This window comes from Homarus americanus, unplaced genomic scaffold, assembly GCF_018991925.1.
Source record: "Homarus americanus isolate GMGI-L3 unplaced genomic scaffold, GMGI_Hamer_2.0 scaffold23598, whole genome shotgun sequence".
Lineage (NCBI taxonomy): Eukaryota > Metazoa > Arthropoda > Malacostraca > Decapoda > Nephropidae > Homarus > Homarus americanus.
The window spans coordinates 272,427-293,786 of NW_024731054.1; the positions used below are offsets into that span (position 1 = coordinate 272,427).

Genomic DNA, 21,360 nt, shown 5'->3' on the forward strand with positions numbered 1-21,360 from the left:
CCTCCTCCCTCTCCTCCTCTCCCTCCTCCCTCCTCCCCCTCCTCCTCCCCTCCCTCCCCCCCCTCCTCCTCCCTCCTCTCCTCCCTCCCCCTCTCCTCCTCCCCCTCCTCCCTCCCCTCTCCTCTCCCTCCTCTCCCTCCCCCTCCCTCCCCCTCCCTCTCCTCCCTCTCCCCTCTCCCCTCCTCCCCTCCTCCTCCTTCCCTCCCTCCTCCCTCCCCTCCCCTCCCTCCCCCTCCCTCCCCTCTCCCCTCCTCCTCTCTCCTCCCCCTCCTCCTCCCTCCCCTCCTCTCTCCCCTCCCCCTCCCTCCCCTCCCCTCCCTCCTCTCCCCTCCTCCTCCTCCCCTCCCCTCCTCCCCTCCCCTCTCCTCCCCTCCTCCCCTCCCTCCTCCCCCTCCTCCCCCTCCCTCCCTCCCCTCTCCCCTCCCTCCTCCCTCCTCCTCCTCCTCCCCCCTCCTCACTCCTCCCTCCTCCTCCTCCCCTCTTCCTCCTCCCCCTCCCCTGTCCCCTCCTCCTCCTCCCCTTCCTCCTCTCCAGTCCTCCTCCTTTCTCTCTCGGTATCTTCCTTCTTCCTCCTTACTCCTGAGCTATGGGGAAGATGGTCAGGAAGACAGCTCCTTTGTTGTGTCTGCCTGTAAGCTGGGGAGGAGGAGGGAGGAGGAGGGAGGAGGAGGAGGAGAGAGGATGAGAGGAGGAAAGAAGCGATGAGGAGGAAAAAAGGGAGGGATGCGATGGGAGGTGAGGTGAAGACAGGGAGAGAAAGGCTATGAAGAACCAGGGAGGAAGAAAGAGAGAAATGGAGAAGAAGGGGTGGAGAGCAAAATACCTGAATAGGAAGGCGACTGTGTAAAATGGTTCAATGCCGGGAGATAACGACTGGGAGGAAAGGAGAAGAGTGAATGGGAGAGGAGGAGGAGTGAAGGAAATGACAAATGAGGCTAAGGGAGGAGGAGGCAAGACGGAGAGGAGAGAGAGAAGCGAGGGAAGTTATCTTATCACGTTTTCATTGTGGATGTACATGAAATATATATATATATATATATATATATATATATATATATATATATGTGTATGTAGTATTAATAACGTTTTGAAAAAGTTCTGGCGAAACGAAAATACCATTAACACAACAAAAGCGTTCATAGAAGGTGAACATGGAATTAATGTTTTGCGGAGGTCGTAGATCATGTGAGCTGGTGTTGGCAACAGACACTAGTGTGTACTCCCTCACAGATGGCGTTATGAGGCATCGTGGGTAGTAGTTCCCTCACAGGTGGTGTTATAGGGGCCTGATGGTGTAGTAATTCCCTGCAGATGGTGTTATAGGGCCTGATGATATAGTAATTCCCTCACAGATGGTGTTATGAGGCCTGATGTGGTGTAATAAATTCCCTCACAGATGGTGTGCTAGGGGCCTGATGTGGTGTAGTAGTTCCTCCGGTGGTGTTTGAGGGGCTGATGTGGTGTAGTAATTCCCTCAGATGGTGCTATAGAGGGGCCTGATGATATAGTAATTCCCTACAGATGGTGTTGAGGGGCCTGATGTGGTGTAGTAATTCCCTCAAAGATGGTGTTATGAGGGCTGATGATGTAGTAATTCCCTCACAGATGGTTGTGAGGGCATCACGTGAGTAGTAGTTCCCTCACGGTGGTGTTTGAGGCCTGATGTGGTGTAGTAATTCCTCTCGATGGTGTTATAGGGGCCTGATGATGTAGTAATTCCTCACAGATGGTGTTATGAGGGGCACCACGTGGAGTAGTAGTTCCCTCACAGGTGGTGTTATAGGGCCTGATGAATTCCTCACAGATGGTGTTATGAGGCCTGATGATAGTAATTCCCTGGTAGATGAAGTGTGATGTGGTCCCTCACAGATGGTGTCTTGAGGGGCCTGATGATGTGATAATTCCCTCTGGATAATTGTTGTAGGGGCACTGTTGTGTAGTAATTCCCTCACAGATGGTATGTAGGGGCCTGATGTGGTGTAGTAATTCCCTCACAGATGGTGTTGAGGCCTGATGGTGTAGTAATTCCCTCACAGATGGTGTTTGGGGCCTGATGATGGTAATTCCTCACAGATGGTGTTATGAGGGCATCATGTGGTGTGTATTCCCTCATAGATGGTGTGTGGGGCATAATGATACTGTAGCATTCACTCGTGGTGTTAGCATCAGGGACACCATATCGTGTGTGTGAGACAGATGTTGGGCCCCCCGCCAAACTGGACCACAGCAGCGGTTCAGTACACCTGAGTCAACATCTTCAACACGTCTTTTTTAAAGTAGCCATATTTGTTTATAACTTGTTCCTGAGATGCCATTGTCTGGGTCATTGTTTACTCTAGCCAGTGCCCCCACCTTCCCGACATGACTCATCTTATCTTTTTCGCGTGAGGCTTAATTTTGATAGGGGATCAATACTTATGTAACTGTATTTTAAACCCTTGGATACGGGGGTTTATTTCTCTGAAGATGAGGGTTTAACTCACTGAGGCCGATGGTTTAACCCCTTGAAAACAATGATTTGCACCTTAGATTGTAGCTTTAATTCTTAATGTTAATAATGATAAAAAATAAAAACAACAATAATAATAATAACTTTCTGAGAAATAACACACACACACACACACCATAACATTAATCTAATTCCTTTTCTCTCCCCCACACAGGTAACACAGTCATGGAAGAGGACACCCACCCACTCACAAGTCCATCCGGTGTCAATATGAAGGTGAAGAAGGAACTACGAAGCAGGGCAGGCCGTTAGTCAGCGAGGTCACGGCGTCCCAGATAAATCTCACCAGTTCATAGTCATTAGAGTCAATATTCGGCTTCGTATCCGTGTTTGCCCGTGGCCACTTGGTGCAGCCTCGAACCAGTCTCCTGTGTTAGCAGAAAGTTGGGAAAGCAGAAAGTTTGGCAGATGTCTAGAGAGCTACATTGCTGTGTGTGTGTAAGAGACAGAGAGGTGGGTGTGTTGTAAGAAGCTACACGACGGTTTTTTGTGGATTGTTATTGAGAAAAAAATAGTTGTAGGCTGAGGTTGTGTGTGTACAGACGTCTTTCACAGGTTTAGAAGGCGGTGTTTGTGCAGTGTACTTCATGGAAAGACGCTGTGCACTGTTGCTGTGTGTAAGCAAGTCCTTTCACAACCAAGGAAAAAAAAAAGATTTATACAAAAGACTCGAGGCAAAATGTGTTGGACAATGTAAACCGGAATTAAAAGCCATAGTGAACAGGAAAGAACCTAGGTGCCATGAGACATATCCTGATACATAGCCAAGTTGTATAAACTCGCTAGAAGGTTGACAGATTGTGGTGTCCTATATGTTAGAAAACCTTTACGTGTTAGTGTCTCGGAGTTCAGGACTTGGTAGAAAGAGGAGGAACAGTTGATGTCTAGTTGTCGTGATTGTGGTGGAGGGAACAAATACAGGACAGTACTGATATTTATAACACGACTCAGAGCCAAGGAGTGAGACAACCCTTATTAGTCAGGACATGTCAGTGAAAGCTGAATTTCCTGGTAGCGTTCACTTACGCATTCCATTATCCTCATCTAACAGTTCCACATCCCATGCCCTGTGATCTGTTCCTTGCCACCTCTCTTTATCCTTCTCAGATTCACTCCCTCTGTTTTCACCTCCACCACTTCTGAGCTCCTCTCATCTCTTCTACTCAACTCTTCGTCTTCAAAACCTCCTGCCAAGATCTTTCGTCCATGTTTTCCCACCATTTGTACCTCCCAGAGCAACCTCTTCTTAGTCATGCTGAACCCCAAAACTCTTGCCTGCCAGACCCTCAGCAGAAGGCTCCCCACCACCGCAGGGAGAAGACCAACCACCACGGGAAGTCCCTCAAAAGCTCTAACTCAAAGAACCAGGGTCAGTTTCATGTCGAAAGAGAGGATTTCGATACTGGGGGGAGTTTACGGTACCAGGCCCCAGCAGGAGGAGAGGAGAGGTACCAGTGTATCGCCAGGAGCCACCAATACTCAGGCGTCAAGGGCAGTGACCAGGCGGGGGACCAGCACCAGGTGCCTGACCTCCACCACCCTGACCTTTACTGCCAGAAGAACCTGTTTCCCTCTGGCAGGAAGTCCTCTCAGGAGAACAGCTTCAACTATTTAGGTAAGGCTGAATCATTTTCAGCATCTGTTTGTCAGTGTTGTTTTTATATGGCTTCTCTCTTCTATTTAGTCCATCTGTCTTTGTGAATCTGCTTGTTTTTCTGTGTATCTATCCGTTTATTTTTTTTGCTCGACTGCCTCTTGCCCCTTGCAGTCACTGACAGGATCAACACTCTTTTCCAATTTGGGTTATTTATTCATGAGGTGCACCACTAACGTTGCCTCCCTCTGTGTGGATTCAACCGGAATACGAACCTGGAAGTCATGGGACCTCAACACCACCAGACATATAGCACGACTTGACCTTTTGAAATAATTTAGTTTGGGTATCCTTGGGCCATAGACATTCAATTTTTGGTTTATAAACAATAAGACTCAAAATTTAGCTTTACAGTCAAAAGATCTTTTAAAGTTGACTTAATTTTTTTTTTACTTGTTTAAAATTATGAATGATACCAGGAAAAATGGTCATTATTGACAAGTACCGCACTAAATTAAAACATTAAAAAAGATGATTACTAGGGTCTTATTTCCCCCAGCCACTATTCATAAGTACCCCCTGAAATATAAACAATTTTGAAAGATCGTTGTCTCTCCCCCCACACTAACCATTATTGAGAAGTACCCCCTAGCTACAACCAACCCCAGGTGAACCGTTTTGATGAAGACCTGACACGAACACATCAGTCCCTTGGCCTCACCTGCAGCTTCCTACACTGACGTGCAAGCAAAAGTGACTATACTTCTCTTTTCTCCTCATCTTGACATTTAGAAGTTATTGGTGCAAAGTTGAGGTCAGATAGATAGATATATAGTTGATTTTTTTTTTTTCATCTTGTATTAATTCATGGTTTATTATTATTATTATTATTATTATTATTATTATTATTATTATTATTATTATTATTATTATTATTATTATTATTATTATTATTATTATTATTATTATTATTATTATTATTATTGTTATTGTTATTGTTATTGTTATTGTTGTTGTTGTTGTTGTTGTTGTTGTTGTTGTTGTTGTTGTTGTTGTTATTATTTTATTTACAATACTGTATTCATTAATTTTTTATTATTTTTTGTTATAATATTTATTTATTGTTATTATTACCTGTACTGTAATTATTGTTTATTTTCACCCCCCAGGCCCTGATTTGGGCCAGTGACCTTTGCTCAGGTGGGTTAATCCCCATAAAAAAAGAAAGGAAAAAGTACAGGGTAGTAGGCAGCTATCAAACAGGGAGGTACTGTGGGGTACGAGTTGTTTGGGTTCACACTCAGGATGGGATGGAGAAAGGAAACTCACAATGTGCTCTCTGTGTACATATTATATTGGATGTACAATGCAACTTGGTGGCTGGTGCTGGGAGGAGGCAGCGTGGTTACAAGCGTGATGTAGAGAGAGCTCAGAGGAGGACCAGCTTGTGGGTCGCCATGCTCACCGGCGGGAGCGAGGGCCGCCAGGCAGCGGCGGAGGAGGTGGTGTTGCTTGCTGCGGCTGTAGCTAGAAGAAGAGAGTGGTCACCACGAGGTCAGGTCTTAAATAGCGGAGGTAGGCGTGGCTTAGTAGTTGACCTCGGTGATGTAAGGCGGCGCTGGCTGACCTAGACCACGAGGCATACACTGGGGAATTCGCGGGGTTGGCTACTCAGCGACAAACCGCGTTTGTAGGGGAGAAATCCACTACAGTACTACCGCCTAGGAAGATATTGGAAGCATAATGTTTTGTCTAATGGTAAACCCTGCTGCCATATGGCATCACGAAAATTGTGACCAAGTCCCAGGTTGCTGGGTCTCAATTGTTTCTCTTACTATGACAACACAACATACATATATCGTTTCTATTATTATTATTATTATTATTATTATTATTATTATTATTATTATTATTATTATTATTATTATTATTATTATTATTATTATTATTATTATTATTATTATTCTTATTCTTATTCTTATTCTTATTCTTATTCTTATTATTATTATTATTATTATTATTATTATTATTATTATTGTTAATATTATTATTATATTTTTACCCCTTGGCCCCAATGTGGGTCAGTGATCTTATGCCTGTTAAAAAGAAAGAAGATAGATAAATAGATACTCTAGTTAGATAGATAGATAGAGTAGCATCATGGAGTAAAATTTACAGTTAACAATTGAAGATGAATACAGAGGTTCTAAAGATAATCACCAACTGCAATGATGTAATCCTAACCTTAAGTTCCACTCTTGAACAAATAATTAAGTGTTGCCATGAAATTATTTGCCTTGAATATAATGCAGTGAGACTTCTATTTAATGGACTATATGTGAGAGGTTAGTCCGTTAGATCAAAGTCCATTAAATATGAAACCTGCTTCTAATGGACTATGAGAGCGAGAGAGAGAAGGTAGTCCGTTAAATATGAAACTTCTTTCTAACGGACTGTTAAATCGAAGTCCGTTATGTGGAGGTTTCACTGTAATGTCAATAAGGCTCAGATGGGTAAATACTTTTAACTATACAATGTACAGTACTTAATAGTACTGTATGTACAAAAGCACACAGTAGGAAAATTACACAGTTAAAGTAATAAGTATACTCACGATTATCAAATGAACACTGGTGTAATGGTCTGGCCTGAAGTCACTCCTGTAATAGGTAACAGGAAGGATCACTGTCCAAGTTTAACTAAATGTCATGCCCTACTACAGTACAAGGAATCGTTGGTAATAGCACACAAGTAGGACACACATTTGAACTTAAGTTGTCTTAAAGTCTGGCAAGTCGTTCTGGTAACATAAATATATACAGTACCGTATCGTGATGAGAAAACGTAAATGATGAAAAAATTAAAGCAATATCCTTCACCTCGATACATGTCATGCAAGAGGAATTTATGTTCCAGAGTGTGTTAGTCATGTTCATGTTTTCTTTATGACATTTATTATCACCAGAGTGCTTCACATGTGAATTTTTTGCTTCTCAAAGTGAGGAAATTATCACAGATTAATACAGAAAGGTTATTAAATTATTTGCCCTTAAAATTTCATAATATAAATAAGATAAATTAGAGACTGAAGAACTGTTGTGATTCTTTTGGTATCCATCCACCAACCAATCAGCTGCCTTGCTACAAACTGATCCTAGGCCTCATTTGCAAGTTGCTAGTGAACAGACTATAAACTGTTAAGGTACAATATTCATCAATAGTAAATTGAATTGAATTGAAACAGCTTATTTAGCCAGAAAAACACAGATACAGAGTGGATAATAATAACAATATTAACATGGCTGAGCCAGTTGAGAACCTGAGCTCTCTTTGAGGTACCTGATATATACTGTACATTTATCTCAAGGAAGTATTATGTAACATTTAGTATCAACTGGAATAGTACAATAGCATGGTGGTAATAAGAACATCTCATAATGTTACCACTATTATCACTTCAAAATTTATTAATTTTATTCGTTTATTTATTTATAGTACCAGTATGTATATGAATACTGTATATAGCATAAGCAGGGGCTCAGAATACTTCAAAACACGAATGTTATATTAAAGTTACATTTACAACAGATCATTTGCCAAGAGGATGCAATTGCATGTCAGGTTACTTATACAGTGTATTCTCAAGGTATGTTATTATGCTGTCACAGTGTAATGAAGGAATGGGTTTGATAATTAACCCCTTTGTTTATCTGTTTGCCACTGTATAATGAGGGGAGAGGCAGAATAACTGTTCATCTCACACATGTGTACAAAAAGTGTCCAGTGTGGAGGGATTGTTCTTCCATAATATTTATATTAATGAGATTTGTTTTTATTTCCTTAATTTTTTATATACTCTGTATTTATTTATTTTTCTTTAAAGGTGGCACAATGTACTCCCCATGTGCTAATGAGGGTTTAGGACGACACCTGAGTGGAGCCTTCTGGTCAGGTAGAGGCCCGGTATGTCGTCCAAGGTTTTGGAAGTTTTTCCTACTGGTGGTAGTGCTGTTGATGATGGCACAGTTCTCCCTCAATGTCCTCCTCTACCGCAATTATGATTCTCTCTTCTACGTCAATGTTACGTCCACTGAGGCATTGTCGTCCTTTGAATCTAAAGTGAGTAGCCAAAATAATGTACCGTGTTTTCTTTATAACTGTAGCCAAATTACAGTGTTTTCTTTGTAACTACAGTAATAACCAAAATACTGTACAGTGTTTTCTTTGTAACTACAGTAATAACCAAAATACTGTACAGTACAGTGTTTTCTTGTAACAATTAGCCAAGATAGTGTTTTCTTTGTAAGTACCATAACTTTAATCTGAGGTATTATTTAATACAAAATGTTAAAAACTCTTGAAGGGAGGATTGGTGGGGGGTGGGGGGGAGGGTTGGGACTGACCGTGCGGTTGGAAGAGGGGGGGAAGGCAAGGTGGGGTACTTTGATTGACAGATAGTGTTGTGAAGATTATTTTTTTTTTTATTAACTGAAGATATTTGTTTTAGCTCATAAAATTCATACAAATTACCCGGTCAGAATATAATTTACATTGCTGGAATTCTTATAATTTGGTGATCATTTTGAATATAAACATCATATATTTTGCATTAAACATACAAATTTTAGATAAAAATTTTTCTCTAGGTAACTATGTTATCTTTTGTGCAAAATATATGACATTTATATTCAAAATATTCCTGGTCTTACAAGGAATCCAGCAATGTCAATTGTATTATCCTAACTTTAGTTTGAGGTATTATTTATTAAAATTTAGTGGTTTTCCCCAAAAAATTTCTCAGAGAGGGAAGAGCCGGCAGTGTAGTGTGAGAGGGGGAGTGAGTTGAGTCCATTATTTGAATGGACATTAACTTGGCGACTGTATTTCTCTATTTCTCTTAAGTATTAATTGTGTGCATGTACCATCATAAAATTAAGATGTTATTTTTACTACAACATAGGTATGTGCCTTCAAAAAGTGGAGTTTGGGGGTCGGGCCGGTTTCTATTGGAATTAATCCCATATGTTCTGTTGTTCACTTAACGCGGATTTCACTTAACACGGGACCCTCTGGGTTCTATTGACCGCATTAAGTGGGGTACAACTGTATTTTGTCATTCTATTCCTTCTTTTGTCTTAAATTAAGTGATTTTAAATGTATATAAGGACTTAGGCTGTGATATAGTGGGATTTTAAACATTGTTCTGTAAGTTCAGTATGCACATAGCATGTATTCCGAATTACATACAGATCCGACTTAAGAGCGTCCTCAAGAATGGAACCCATTCATAACCCAGGGGCCCCCCTGTACTTAGATGTACAGCATACAGATATTTCATTAAAATATAGATAATAAGAATGTGTCAGATATGTATGTTGTGTTAGATGTAATTTTCACTCCCATTTTGTTTTGTTTCCTTCTATTGTATTATACTTACATGTAAACTAATTGCAGGTAAAATGGGTGAGCTCTAAGTTACCATGGTCACATTCCATCTCAGAGAAGCCAGGTGGTGTAGCCCAGTCGCCTGACCTAGACACCAACCGTATTCGCAAACCTTTACCAGATGGACAGAGGACGACGCCGAGTACATTGAAAATTGATATAGATGTAAAGAATTTGACAGGTGTAGAAAAAGTGGACCCAAAAAATTTGACTTCCACAAATGAAGCAATAAATGAAGAAGGGAAGAAAATAAACCCTCTTCATTCACCTCTAAATGACACAAAGAGGAGGAAATCTGAAACAAGTGACACAGTTAACAGTGAGAAACTTGCATTGAAGGCTGCAGTAGAGATTTCCAGTGCAGGTGATGAAAAGAAAGATACTGAACAATCAAAAATACCTCATGTTGATGCTGAGGTAAAGACACTGGTGAATGTCAGCAGCAGTGGTGTTGGTGTGGAGAAGAAGAAAGTACTCCTGAGTAAAGAGAAGCCACTTTGTCCTCCTGTGCCACCCAAACTAGGTAAGTCACACTGTACTTGTTTACATGTTCATATCACATGAAGATTAGCTCCCCTTCCTGTGGCTTATTTCACCTTAGATTATCCGGTAACCACCCTCATGTTACCCTAGGTAAAGTTAGGTTAGTGTTAGGATGCTTAATCTAAGGGGGAAATAAGCTAGGGTGTCTAATCTTCAGGTGATCCACATTTTCTTCAATCGTTTGTGTTTTCCCTTTTGATGTAATCTTTTTGTATTATACTTTTAAAATCCTTCCCACTTTACCACAAGATGACTGCAGTCATTAGTGACACAGACTGCTTCATTCATTCTAGCTTTCTTACCCGAGTTATTTTATTATGGTGATCTACTTCTACAACGGTACACTATGCTGCCATATCTTTGGCCACTTAATTTACCTGTTACCGCCTCCAACGCCGTGTGACGCAAAGGGCCTCCACATACTCGCACTAGCCATTTCGATCCTGAGCCCTTTCCATGACTGTATTTAACTCGTCCTCTGTCTCCCTTCTTTTAGTTCGGATCCATGTAGGCCTTGGTCTTCCTCCTCTTCTTGTTCCATCCACTCTCCACTCGACTGCCTCTCAATACTCTATCTGGACGCACACGCAGAACGAGCCCCAGCCACCTCCATCTATTCTTCATCAGCCATTCATCGATATAGGGAACATTTGTGACTTCTCTTATCAACTCATTTCTAATACGATCACGCCATCTTATGTTCAAGATTCTTCTCGATGCCTTATTCTCAAAAGTTAGGAATCTTCTGTATACCAAAACGGGTCTTACCAGTGAAGTATATAATCTCAGTTTGGTATGGGCTGTTAGTCTGTGACCTCCACACTTTGCCCAGTATACCCATAACTTGATGACCTTTTCTTATTCTATCCTGAAACTCGTCTTCAAGTGATCCATCGTTTTTGACGAGTGTCCCCAAATACTTGAAAACAGGAACTTCTTCTATAATTTGGTCCTCCACCTGAATGTTCCTTTCAATTTCTTGGTCTGTTTTCATAACCTGTTTTTCTAACATTAATCGTTAATCCAGCTCCGTTTCCCTTTTCCTCCAGTCTGCTAACCATAGTTCGCAAATTCTAAATGAGTCTGCTTATCAGTACTACATCATCTGTGTAATCCAAGTCTGCGAGTTATTTATTGTCAACCCATTCGATCCCTTCTCTTTTATCATCCACTGTCTCTTTCAATACGAAATCAATAAGTACAGCGAACAGCAATGGAGACAAAGCATTACTTTGCAACACCCAACTCTCGACATTGAATTCTGGGGAAAGTTGGCCATCAACATTAACACATCTGCTGCCCTTATGAATTTCTTCTATCAAACGAACGTATTTGTCTGGCATTCCATAGTTCCGGAAGGTTTTCCACACAGTTGGTCAATGTACGCTATCGAAGGCTTTCTCTAAATCGACAAATGCCATTATCAACAGTTTCCTGAATTCCACACTGCTGTATTATGTGACGTAGTGCGAATATATGATCACTGCAGCCTCTTGATTTTCTGAACCCTACCTGTTCATCTCTTAGCCTTAGGTCTAAGGATTCTTGAATCCTGTTCAGTATGACCAGACAGAAAACCTTGGATACTATTCATATTAATGTTATCCCTCTCCAGTTTCCACACTCGTAAATCACCTTTCTTGGGCAGTTTTATAATGATTCCTTGTTTCCATTCATCCGGGACAACCTCAGTGCTCCATATTTCTTGAAATAGCTTTAATAATACTTGAGGTGCACCATTCACATTGGCTTTCAGCATTTCTCCAATTATTCCATCTAGACCTGGTGCCTTCCAGTTCTTCAACTGTTTTAGTGCCCTTTCAATTTCCTTCACTGTAATGACACCCATATTGACATCCAATTGTTCTTCAGGCTGATGTATAGTAAGAGTATTAGCGCTATGAAGGGCTTTATTCATTACCATCCGGAAATGTTCTCCCCATCGTTCCTTTATACGTTCTTCTGATGTTATCGGCTCTCCCTTCATAGTACGTAGTCTTTTTTTTTCCCTGCCTATACCTGCGATGTCTTTAATTGTATCATATACTTTACTTACTCCATGTCCATTACCAGAATTAAGTGCCCTGTCTGCTTCTTCTGCCATATTTTCCAGAAAAAGTCGCTTATCACGTCTTGCAAGTCGCTTAACTTAGCTATTAAGTCTCCAGCATTTAGCTGTTTCTATTTTAAGAGCATCTTCATTTCCTTCAAGTCATTTAATTTCTAATCATTACTTATCCTACTCCTTAAACTATGGTTGGTTCCATCAGACCCCAGGACAGTATATTTGTTGTAAAACTAACATCTGGCTTCTTTTCCTTTGGTAATGGGCAAAGAAGTCTAGCATTGTGAGGGAGTTCAGGTTTTTCATTAATCAAATTTTAAGGTGGAAGGAAGGATGTAACACCAGTCATCATTCTTAACTAGTTTATTAATAAAAGTGGTCTTGCATTATATATATTACAGTACACTACGTCACAAAAAAAAAATAGCTGACCTTCCCCACCGAGGTCACTTCTTCACCATACAAAAATAACTGACCTCAATTTAGGTCACCCCTTCACAATAGAAATATATTGGCCTTCCTCTTATGCCACTCAGTAGCACCTGAATAAAGGAACAAGAAGATTGCACATTCGGTACTACGGACAAGTAATGTAACTTTCTCTTAGTACCCAATTAACATACACCTTATATTCTTGTAAGGTAGACTAGGTACTTCAGCTCACACATCATACAAGGTCAATACCTGCATCCTTCATACTTAGGTCACTGCAGTAGTAACAACACCTCAGAGTAGCACCAACACATCTTCAACACACAAGGTACTATGAGCTTGAACCTCCAGAGATTCTTAAGGGGACTGCACAGTGGCCACAGGTATGTCCCACTACACCAGGTGGGCTCCTCTCACACAACAGTGGTTTCCTCCAACATCAAACCTCTCTCTCCATGGCCTCCACATCTCACCCACACACAGGCTCACTCTACTTGTCCTATGTGAAGATTTCCCCATTACTGAGTGTAAACAAATTGTTTACTGGCCCTACTGGCCTTTGTACTTACACATAGAATGACAAAACTTACTAACTCATATCAACATTATGCAAGTCTTTAAACTGTATATAAAACTCTAAATATGTATCTGAATGCTCCGACTTAGCACAGACTGGCACTGACTGGTCCCGTATGAAGATTCCTGCATTACTGAGGCTACAGGCAGCATCAGTGCTATGACTAGGCCTGTGGGTGCAAGGTCTTACAAATCACAATGTCTTTATTTTGGCCCCCACACATAAATGTTCTTAATTATTGTGACTTCATGCCTTATAATTATACAGTATACGTACCTGAATTCAAAATTACATTATACAATCAGTTTCTGAGTTGTTGGGGTCCTGGTAAATTCCTTCACACATCTCATTATCTCAAAACTGAGGGCCTAACAGTTTTAGGCACCAACATGGACAAAGACCTTAGTTCTTGGCTTGTATTTCATTTTACACACTGTTTATGGGTCATACTCATCACTTTACAAACAGTTACCATTCCCAAAGGGTTCTTGAATCATGGTGCTGTCCGTGGCTATCCGCCAAATGCTGTAAATACGATAATTTCACTTTAATATAGTTTATGGGTCGACCCCAACACTTCATATAGATCTAATACACTTATGATTTTCTCAGATCATTATGGTACTTGTATAGTTTCACCTGCCACATGGGATAGTTATGCTTATTAATCTTACACAGACATAAATACCATAACCTTCAGCCATTGTTATAGTTATTCACAATACAGTATTACACTTATGTACAAATTGAGGCTTCCCAACCATCATATAGTTACCTTGAATTCTCCCTTAGTACCAATAACTGCCACTTTACATAACCGATGATTACATAGGGGAATTACCCTGCAAGTTTCGTTGATACCCCGGAGGTCCGATGATCAGGAGAGAAGCAGCAGAGCTGTTTCGAATTTGGCAGGTGGTGGCCAAGTGAAAATTCTTGCCATGATAGGGCTCTGCTCGCTGCCTCCGACTCATTCCTGCCATCTTTGCTCTTGTTTACCTTTACCGTGTGTCTGACTTCATGTTTTTGGTTATTTCCGACTTTGTGGGTTATGCAATCGTGCTGCTCCTCTTAGGGGCAGCTTGATATAATGTGATAAGGCATAATAAGGCATAATCAGAGAGGTGATGGACCAACAAAGATTGTTAGACTTAAACTTGCCACCCGTAGACCATCTCTACCATCCTCAACACAGTTAAACAAGTCTCAATTTATGCAATACTTTGCTTATTTAAGGCTTAATATGCTTGCTCTATATGTCTGCTTTATTTTCTTGCTTGACAGTGTGCACAACAAAGATATGTCAGAGGTAGATGGGAGTTTTTGGAGGGTGGCCTGTCCCAAACCCCTTGAATTTATGTTCTTATGGGATTAATTGTTTCGATAACTGTTGATTTACTAAACAACGACTTTTATCGGTCCCTATACATTTTGGTTATCGGGGTACACCTATGCAGACTTAAGTTTATATGCATGGACACTGGTATAATTTACACAAAACAACTCACAGAATATGAATTACCCCTTCAAAGTGTGTACCATTTTCTGTGATGTTACACCATAAAAAAATTAGATAATGTACTGCACAGTACAACAAGGCTCTTAAGATATCCCTCTTGTTTATCTGTTACCTAAAATGTCAAAGTAACTTTTTGGTTCTTCTATTATTAATTACATGATGTCATGATTAACACTGTAGCGAGGCAGGTCCCACCTAAGTGACGAGACTTGCTGTCCCCCATTCGACACCTAAATTCTGAACTCAAGAAACAAAGCACTTGGTTCATAAGGTATGAACCATTAGCAATACATCCCATTTCATGAACCCAAACAAAACTCAGATACTCGACCAAGTACGTACATTATTTCACGGACATAATACAGCCCACCATCTGTTTGCCTCTCCTCATAAACCGTGTGACACTGCGCTTTCTAATTTTATAGTCATGGCTACTTCCTAGGTGTCCATCCCCCTTTGGCCATCCTCCTCTAAAAATTGCATTGGTTATATGATGTACCTCAGTAGGCTCATTTGCTTATTGAGAGATGATTCTTATGTATTATAAAATGATGGCATGGAGAGCAGTAGGGTCCTGGGACATTCCAGCCTCAATGGGAAATTAATCCACTGCTTGGGTACTGTAGTCAGCATGATACAGAAGGTTTTCAGGTCATGAGAGAACTTGGAACACTGGAAAAAACACAAATTTTGCATGAAAAGCTTCATAGTGTACATGGTGTTCTAGTTTTGTAGAGTAGCAAGAAAACTTTCACCTTTACAGTATATTACTGCGGCAGAAACTCTGTATATACTGTACTTATTTTTTACAGTGGGTGCACTTAAGGTCCTCCGTACAGCACCGAGTCTTCAAGAACAGGAAGGCAGCCACCCAGAACTGGAGCCCGGGGGCCGCTTCAGACCAGCTGAGTGTAGAGCTCGCCACCGAGTTGCCATCATCATCCCATACAGAGACAGAATAAAGCACTTGTCTGTTTTCCTCTATCATTTGCACCCAATACTTCAGCGTCAACAAATTGATTATGCGATCTATGTGGTAGAACAGGCAGGTTAGTTTATGGAAGTTTGTCTTTGGAGTTTGATATTCATATGGTGTAACAAGCTTATTTGGTGATATAGTGCTGTATACAGAAAATTACTTTGTGGTGTAGATTGGTTATGTAATGCATTCAGTAGTTCAGAGTATTTTATATCATATAATCTGTGCTTAACCCTCTCCCGCATTCATATTCATGATAAGAACAACTTCATGGTGACACAAATCGAGTCGCCAAACTTCAAAAAAATTCACCAAAAATTAAGTTTTCAACAGATTTGCATGAAATTTTGATGCATCATAGTAGCAATTAAGTTTTATAAACTAAACTAAATGATAACTCTCAAGGCCCATAGGAAGGGAAGACCAGAACGATAAATGCGCAGTATTATCGAAGCAGTCAGACCATGAGTGTGAGCCGTGTCCATTTAAATTTCCATAACTTCGTGAGGGCTGCTTCAACTCCTGGATTAAAATGCTTACCCTACTCCCTGGAATATTTCCTTTAAGTCTTAGTAATGGTTATGTAATGTAATATTTTTTCATATTTACAGGGAAAGTGTTTAGTTTTCAAAAACCCATACAACTGTGTTACAGTGACGATGTCTCAAAAAAGTCTCTGAAAGAGGATGATTTTCTAGACGAATTTTATCAGTACCATTCTCTTTGTTATAGTGTTGGCTACAAGATGCAATATACTTTATATTGATATAAAGCATAGGCACAAAAATAATCTAAATAAGTTTTTTGCTATTTTCTCAAAACTATTGTTCATATCAGACATCTGATTAATGTGCTGGGAAGCTCATAAAATTCCGCTTCTAGCAGTGTTCAGTACTTAAAAGTTGGCTCAGATAATTTTGAGCTAGGAGGCTGTGAACATATTAGTGTGTATTTTTTTCAAATGTTTATTAGAAATGGCGAAAAATGGCTGTATACAGCCCTTTTTTTTTCTTTTTTGGCTTGTGTTGCAGAGCAATCGGTTACGAAGCCAAAGATGTGGTTTATATCGATAAAAAAGTTTTGGGGGGAAATTGATAAAACAAAAACAATATTCACCGTGAGCTGTCATGCCTGCCTTGGGGGGCCTCAGAGATGTGATCTTGGAACTGGAAAACTTGATACAGTCGGCCCTCAACATACGCGGGTTTATAATACAGTACACGGATTTGCAAATACGCAGATTGCCCCGCCGGAGGAATATTCTGTACATTGAAGTACATTCAAATTGCGCGGCATTCAAACTCGCACGCGGCACCGAACACGGGACACCGCCCGCTCCTGCAACCTCACACTCACTCACACACACACACACACACACACACACACACACACACACACACACACACACACAGCTCTCCCTCAAACAAGTCAGTCTCGCTGTAACCACGCTTGTGTTGACATCAGCATTGTAGTTGCAAAAATATTACATTTCCGTGAATGTATTATATCAAGTACAGTATGAATAGAATATCACTAATATAAGAGTATTTTAACCGAAAACTACTAAAAAAAACGAGAAACATATCTTGAACATCGGAAGGTTAGGTAAAGTCTTTTGTTTTCATGTAGTTTATCCTAATTTACATTGAAATGCATTACGTTTCAGCAAAACTACTATTTATTTCTGAGAATATGGAAATGTAATATTTTGCTGAAATGACGTACGTATTACAGTGGAAAGTGACGAAAGCAATGACTCGCTTTTTCTTTCAAAAGATGTTACCGTAATCGCTTTTCGAATGGTTTTTAGTTAAAAAACTGTTGTATTACAATAATATTCTATCCTAATTCACTTGTGATGCAACAGTTTTTTTAACTGAAAACCATTCGAAAAGCGATTACGGTAACATCTTTTGAACGAAAGAAAGCGAAAGTCATTGTTTTAGTCACTTTCCACTGTAATACGTACATCATTTCAGCAAAAATATTACATTTCCGTGAATGTAGTATATCAAGCACAGTATGAATATAATATCATTGTAATATAACAGTATTTTAACCGAAAACTATTAAAAAAACGAGTAACATCTCTTGAACATTGGAAGGTTAGGTAAAGTCTTTTGTTTTCGTCATGTATGTTATCATATTTTACATTGAAATACATCATGTTTCAGCAAAACTACTATTTATTTCTGAGAATATATTCATTCAGGCACAGTTTAGGTAAAATATACATGTGCTGTAACATTTTTTTAATTGAAAGCGATTCGACAAATGCGTACCCTCTAGCCCTGTTCAAGGAGAAGACTGGGAGGAGCTGTTTGGTGCTTAAGACGAAGACAAGGAAAATGATTTTGATGGATTTTAATGAAAATATTCAGAAAGACCCTGGCACTGTCAAGGAAAGTGGCTGCTGAAGGCTTCCAGGACATGGCAGAGGACGAGATTAGGGAGTTAATTGAAGAGCACGACACTGAGCTGACCGAGGAGGATCTACAGGAGTTAGTAGACTCAGGCAAGGAAGAGGAAGCGAAAGGGAAAGAGGATGAGGAAGAGCACCAAGAAATAACGTTGGAGAAGTTGGGGGAGATAACCAGGGATATTGAGGCACTGAAAAACCTGGCCTATAGTATGGACCCCTCCATGGTGCGTGCCCTGAAATTCATGCGAGGGATGGATGACGTTTTCGCTCCATACAAAAACATCATGAAAGAAAGAGACGACAACTCCCCATCACCATGTTCTTTGATCACTGAAGGAGAGATTTAACACCATCAATCACTGGCGGCAGTGAGGAAGCAGCTGAATCCACCGTCGCCCCCACTTCACCACCCGTTATGGAATTGAGTGACGATGAGCCCGATGACACCCGTCCTGTCGCCGAGGATAGGTACTGTACAGTAAAGTGAAATTTTTATCTCTTTTTTTTAAATAGCTTTTCTTGCCATGTTTATTGTTTGTAAAAGTGCACAGCACAGTACAGTTCAGTACTGTACATAGGAAGTGGAGGTGCAGTTATTCACAAAACATTTGTGTTCGTTGTCGGCAGCAGTGACGGTGAGGAGGGAGCGAGTTGGGAGGGGTGGTGGTGACCTTGGACGTGGGAGCAGGGACGAGTGAAGATGCCAGCCAGCACATTACGGGTGTATTAATTGTTTTTATAGCTATTTTTGCATTTTAATATTAAATATTGTACATTACGTTTCAACAAAACTACCACTTATTTCTGAGAACATGGAAATGTAATATTTTTGCTGAAATGATGTACGTATTACAGTGGAAAGTGGGATAAAATTGTGACGAAAGCAATGACTTTCTCTTTCTTTCGTTCAAAAGATGTTACCGTAATCGCTTTTCGAATGGTTTTCAGTAGTGGGATTATAAGGCTAATGATAGGATAGAATATTATTGTAATACAGTATGAGTACAACAGTTTTTTAACTGAAAACCATTCGAAAAGCGATTACGGTAAAATCTTTTGAATAACGAAAGAAAGCGAAAGTCATTGTTTTCGTCTTATCACTGTAATATGTACGTCATTCCAGCAAAAATATTATATTTCCATATTTATTTCTGAGAATACCTATATTCATTCAGTCACAGTTAAGGTAAAATATACTTGTGATGTAATATTTTAATGAAAATACGGGATCGTAGTTTTCTTTTGTTTCAAATTTAATTAACAAAGATTGATGTTTCAAATGTAATGAACAAAAATTTATGTACAGTATCTATAAATAAACTTTAATAAATGAATACTTTGTTTTACATCGTCCTGTGCTACCCATACCATGGATTTGGCTACTTTGGGCTTGCTGTGATGACGCAAGAGATCTGCCCTGGCAACTGTACTGACACTCACAGCTGGTGGTGCGTTGGTGCATCGTTTCCATTGTTTACTGGTAGTTACTGGTAATTATTTTTCAACCTAACGAAACTATTACCCGTTTAGAGGTCGACCCCCAATTTTTTGCCAAATAATTTGGTCTTAAAAACTTGAACTACAGTACACACAGGTATATACGGTAAATAAGGACATGGGGGGACCAGGTTTTTTTTTTGGGGGGGGGGGAGCACATATACGCGGATTTTTAACATCCACAGGTATCTCTGTTATGTAACCCCCGCGTATGTTAAGGGCTGACTGTACTTATCTCGTGCTCGAGGGGGTTAGGAAGGTTTGTAAAGGATGTATAGATTCTTATCCACATATATATTTAAATTTGTAGTAAACAAAACCTGGGCCCAGATCACTATTTACCTCATCTTTGGAAAGTAAATGCCTAAATAATTTTTTGGGAAAAAAAACACTTTTTGTCTTAGAATTGGATATTAATGTATTTAACTAATTTAGTAACTCCTGAATAAAATATGAACCAAAACATACAAGTGAGTACTGTCCAGTACTGTATTGTAATTAGTTAGTGCTAGGAAATGGGTGAAAATATTTCATGGTCACTAGCCCAAGTACCAGACACGTGTACAGTAATAACCAGAATTACTTCTTTATGAGTCTTGATATTTGATCAGCATACTTAGGAGTTTCTACATTAAGATTTTAAACAAACTCATTAATTTTGAAAAAAAAAATGTTAAGAATGAAATGGAATTTTGGGCAGACAGTATTATGTCCTTCATTCAAAACAGATCCAGTAGAATACAGTATTCTGTTGATGACCAAAAATCCACTTTCAGGTAATGGGAAGTTTAACCGAGCAATGATAATGAATGTGGGAGCCCTGGAGGCCCTCAAGCAGTACCAATACGACTGCTTCATCTTCCACGATGTTGATTTGCTTCCAGAGGACGATCGTAATCTTTACACTTGTCCTGAGCAGCCACGGCACATGTCCGTAGCCATTGACAGTATGCATTACAGGTGCGTTGCTATGCAGGAATTATTTATGCTTTGTTTTTTAGTTTTATACTTTATCACATGCCTATGTTGGCATGTGTTTTGGTGCCACTTGTGAATTTATATCTTTTTGTAACATGTTTATTAATCTTAAGAGTACAGTTAACCCTCACTTTACGCGGTCCCGCATTCCGCGTTTCCACGTTTACGCGGTGCCTTGCCAGAACCTCACGTGCTCACATTACGCGGTACGTGAACCCCATTACGCGGAGAGTGTCCGGCGCGACGCTATTTTTAGATTCGCCATTTACCCGCCGCTCGCTTCGCTCGTTTGCGTTTCGCTTCGGCTAAGCAGGTAAGGTTAAGAAAATTGCATATAAGTATTGCTGACGCGTCATATGACGATCGGATCAGGATTATGCATCCCTACCCCCCTCTGCTGCTAGCTGTAATTGGCTTAAAAAGTATTATGACGGTCCACCCGGGGAGGAGGAGGATAAACATGCTTGATCTAGCCGCTGTAAAGTTTCATCCTCAAATGTTCAAACGCCAAGATCCATTGTTCAGAAAATGGCTTTCCGGCCGACGCCACCCCTGAAAGCAAACCTTCCTTATTTTAACACCCAGTCAGCACTTAAGCCAAAGAAGACACGACGCTCCTTGGGCTACGAGGTGAAGTATACTATCATCCAAGAGTTGAGAAAGGAACAAGGTAGGCTGATTTTGAAGTACAAAGATGGTGAATGAATTCCACATCTAACAATAAAGAAGGATGCAGCCAGAAGATAAAGGACAGGCCATGAAGATCACAAAGTCTACAGGTGCTTCTATGATCAAGTATT

General features: G+C 40.2%; 1 protein-coding gene across 1 annotated transcript in view; it reads left to right on the forward strand.

Annotated features, from left to right (window-relative positions):
- Nucleotides 1-2,663: 2,663 nt before the first annotated feature.
- Nucleotides 2,664-21,360, forward strand: part of LOC121867457 — a gene marked incomplete at its 5' end in the record, with an annotated part of 31,186 nt that continues 12,489 nt past the window's right edge. The window contains 5 exon segments of the mRNA XM_042367368.1: nt 2,664-4,124; nt 7,987-8,222; nt 9,558-10,071; nt 15,497-15,733; nt 20,359-20,542. Coding sequence (XP_042223302.1) covers nt 3,716-4,124; nt 7,987-8,222; nt 9,558-10,071; nt 15,497-15,733; nt 20,359-20,542 — 1,580 coding nt within the window.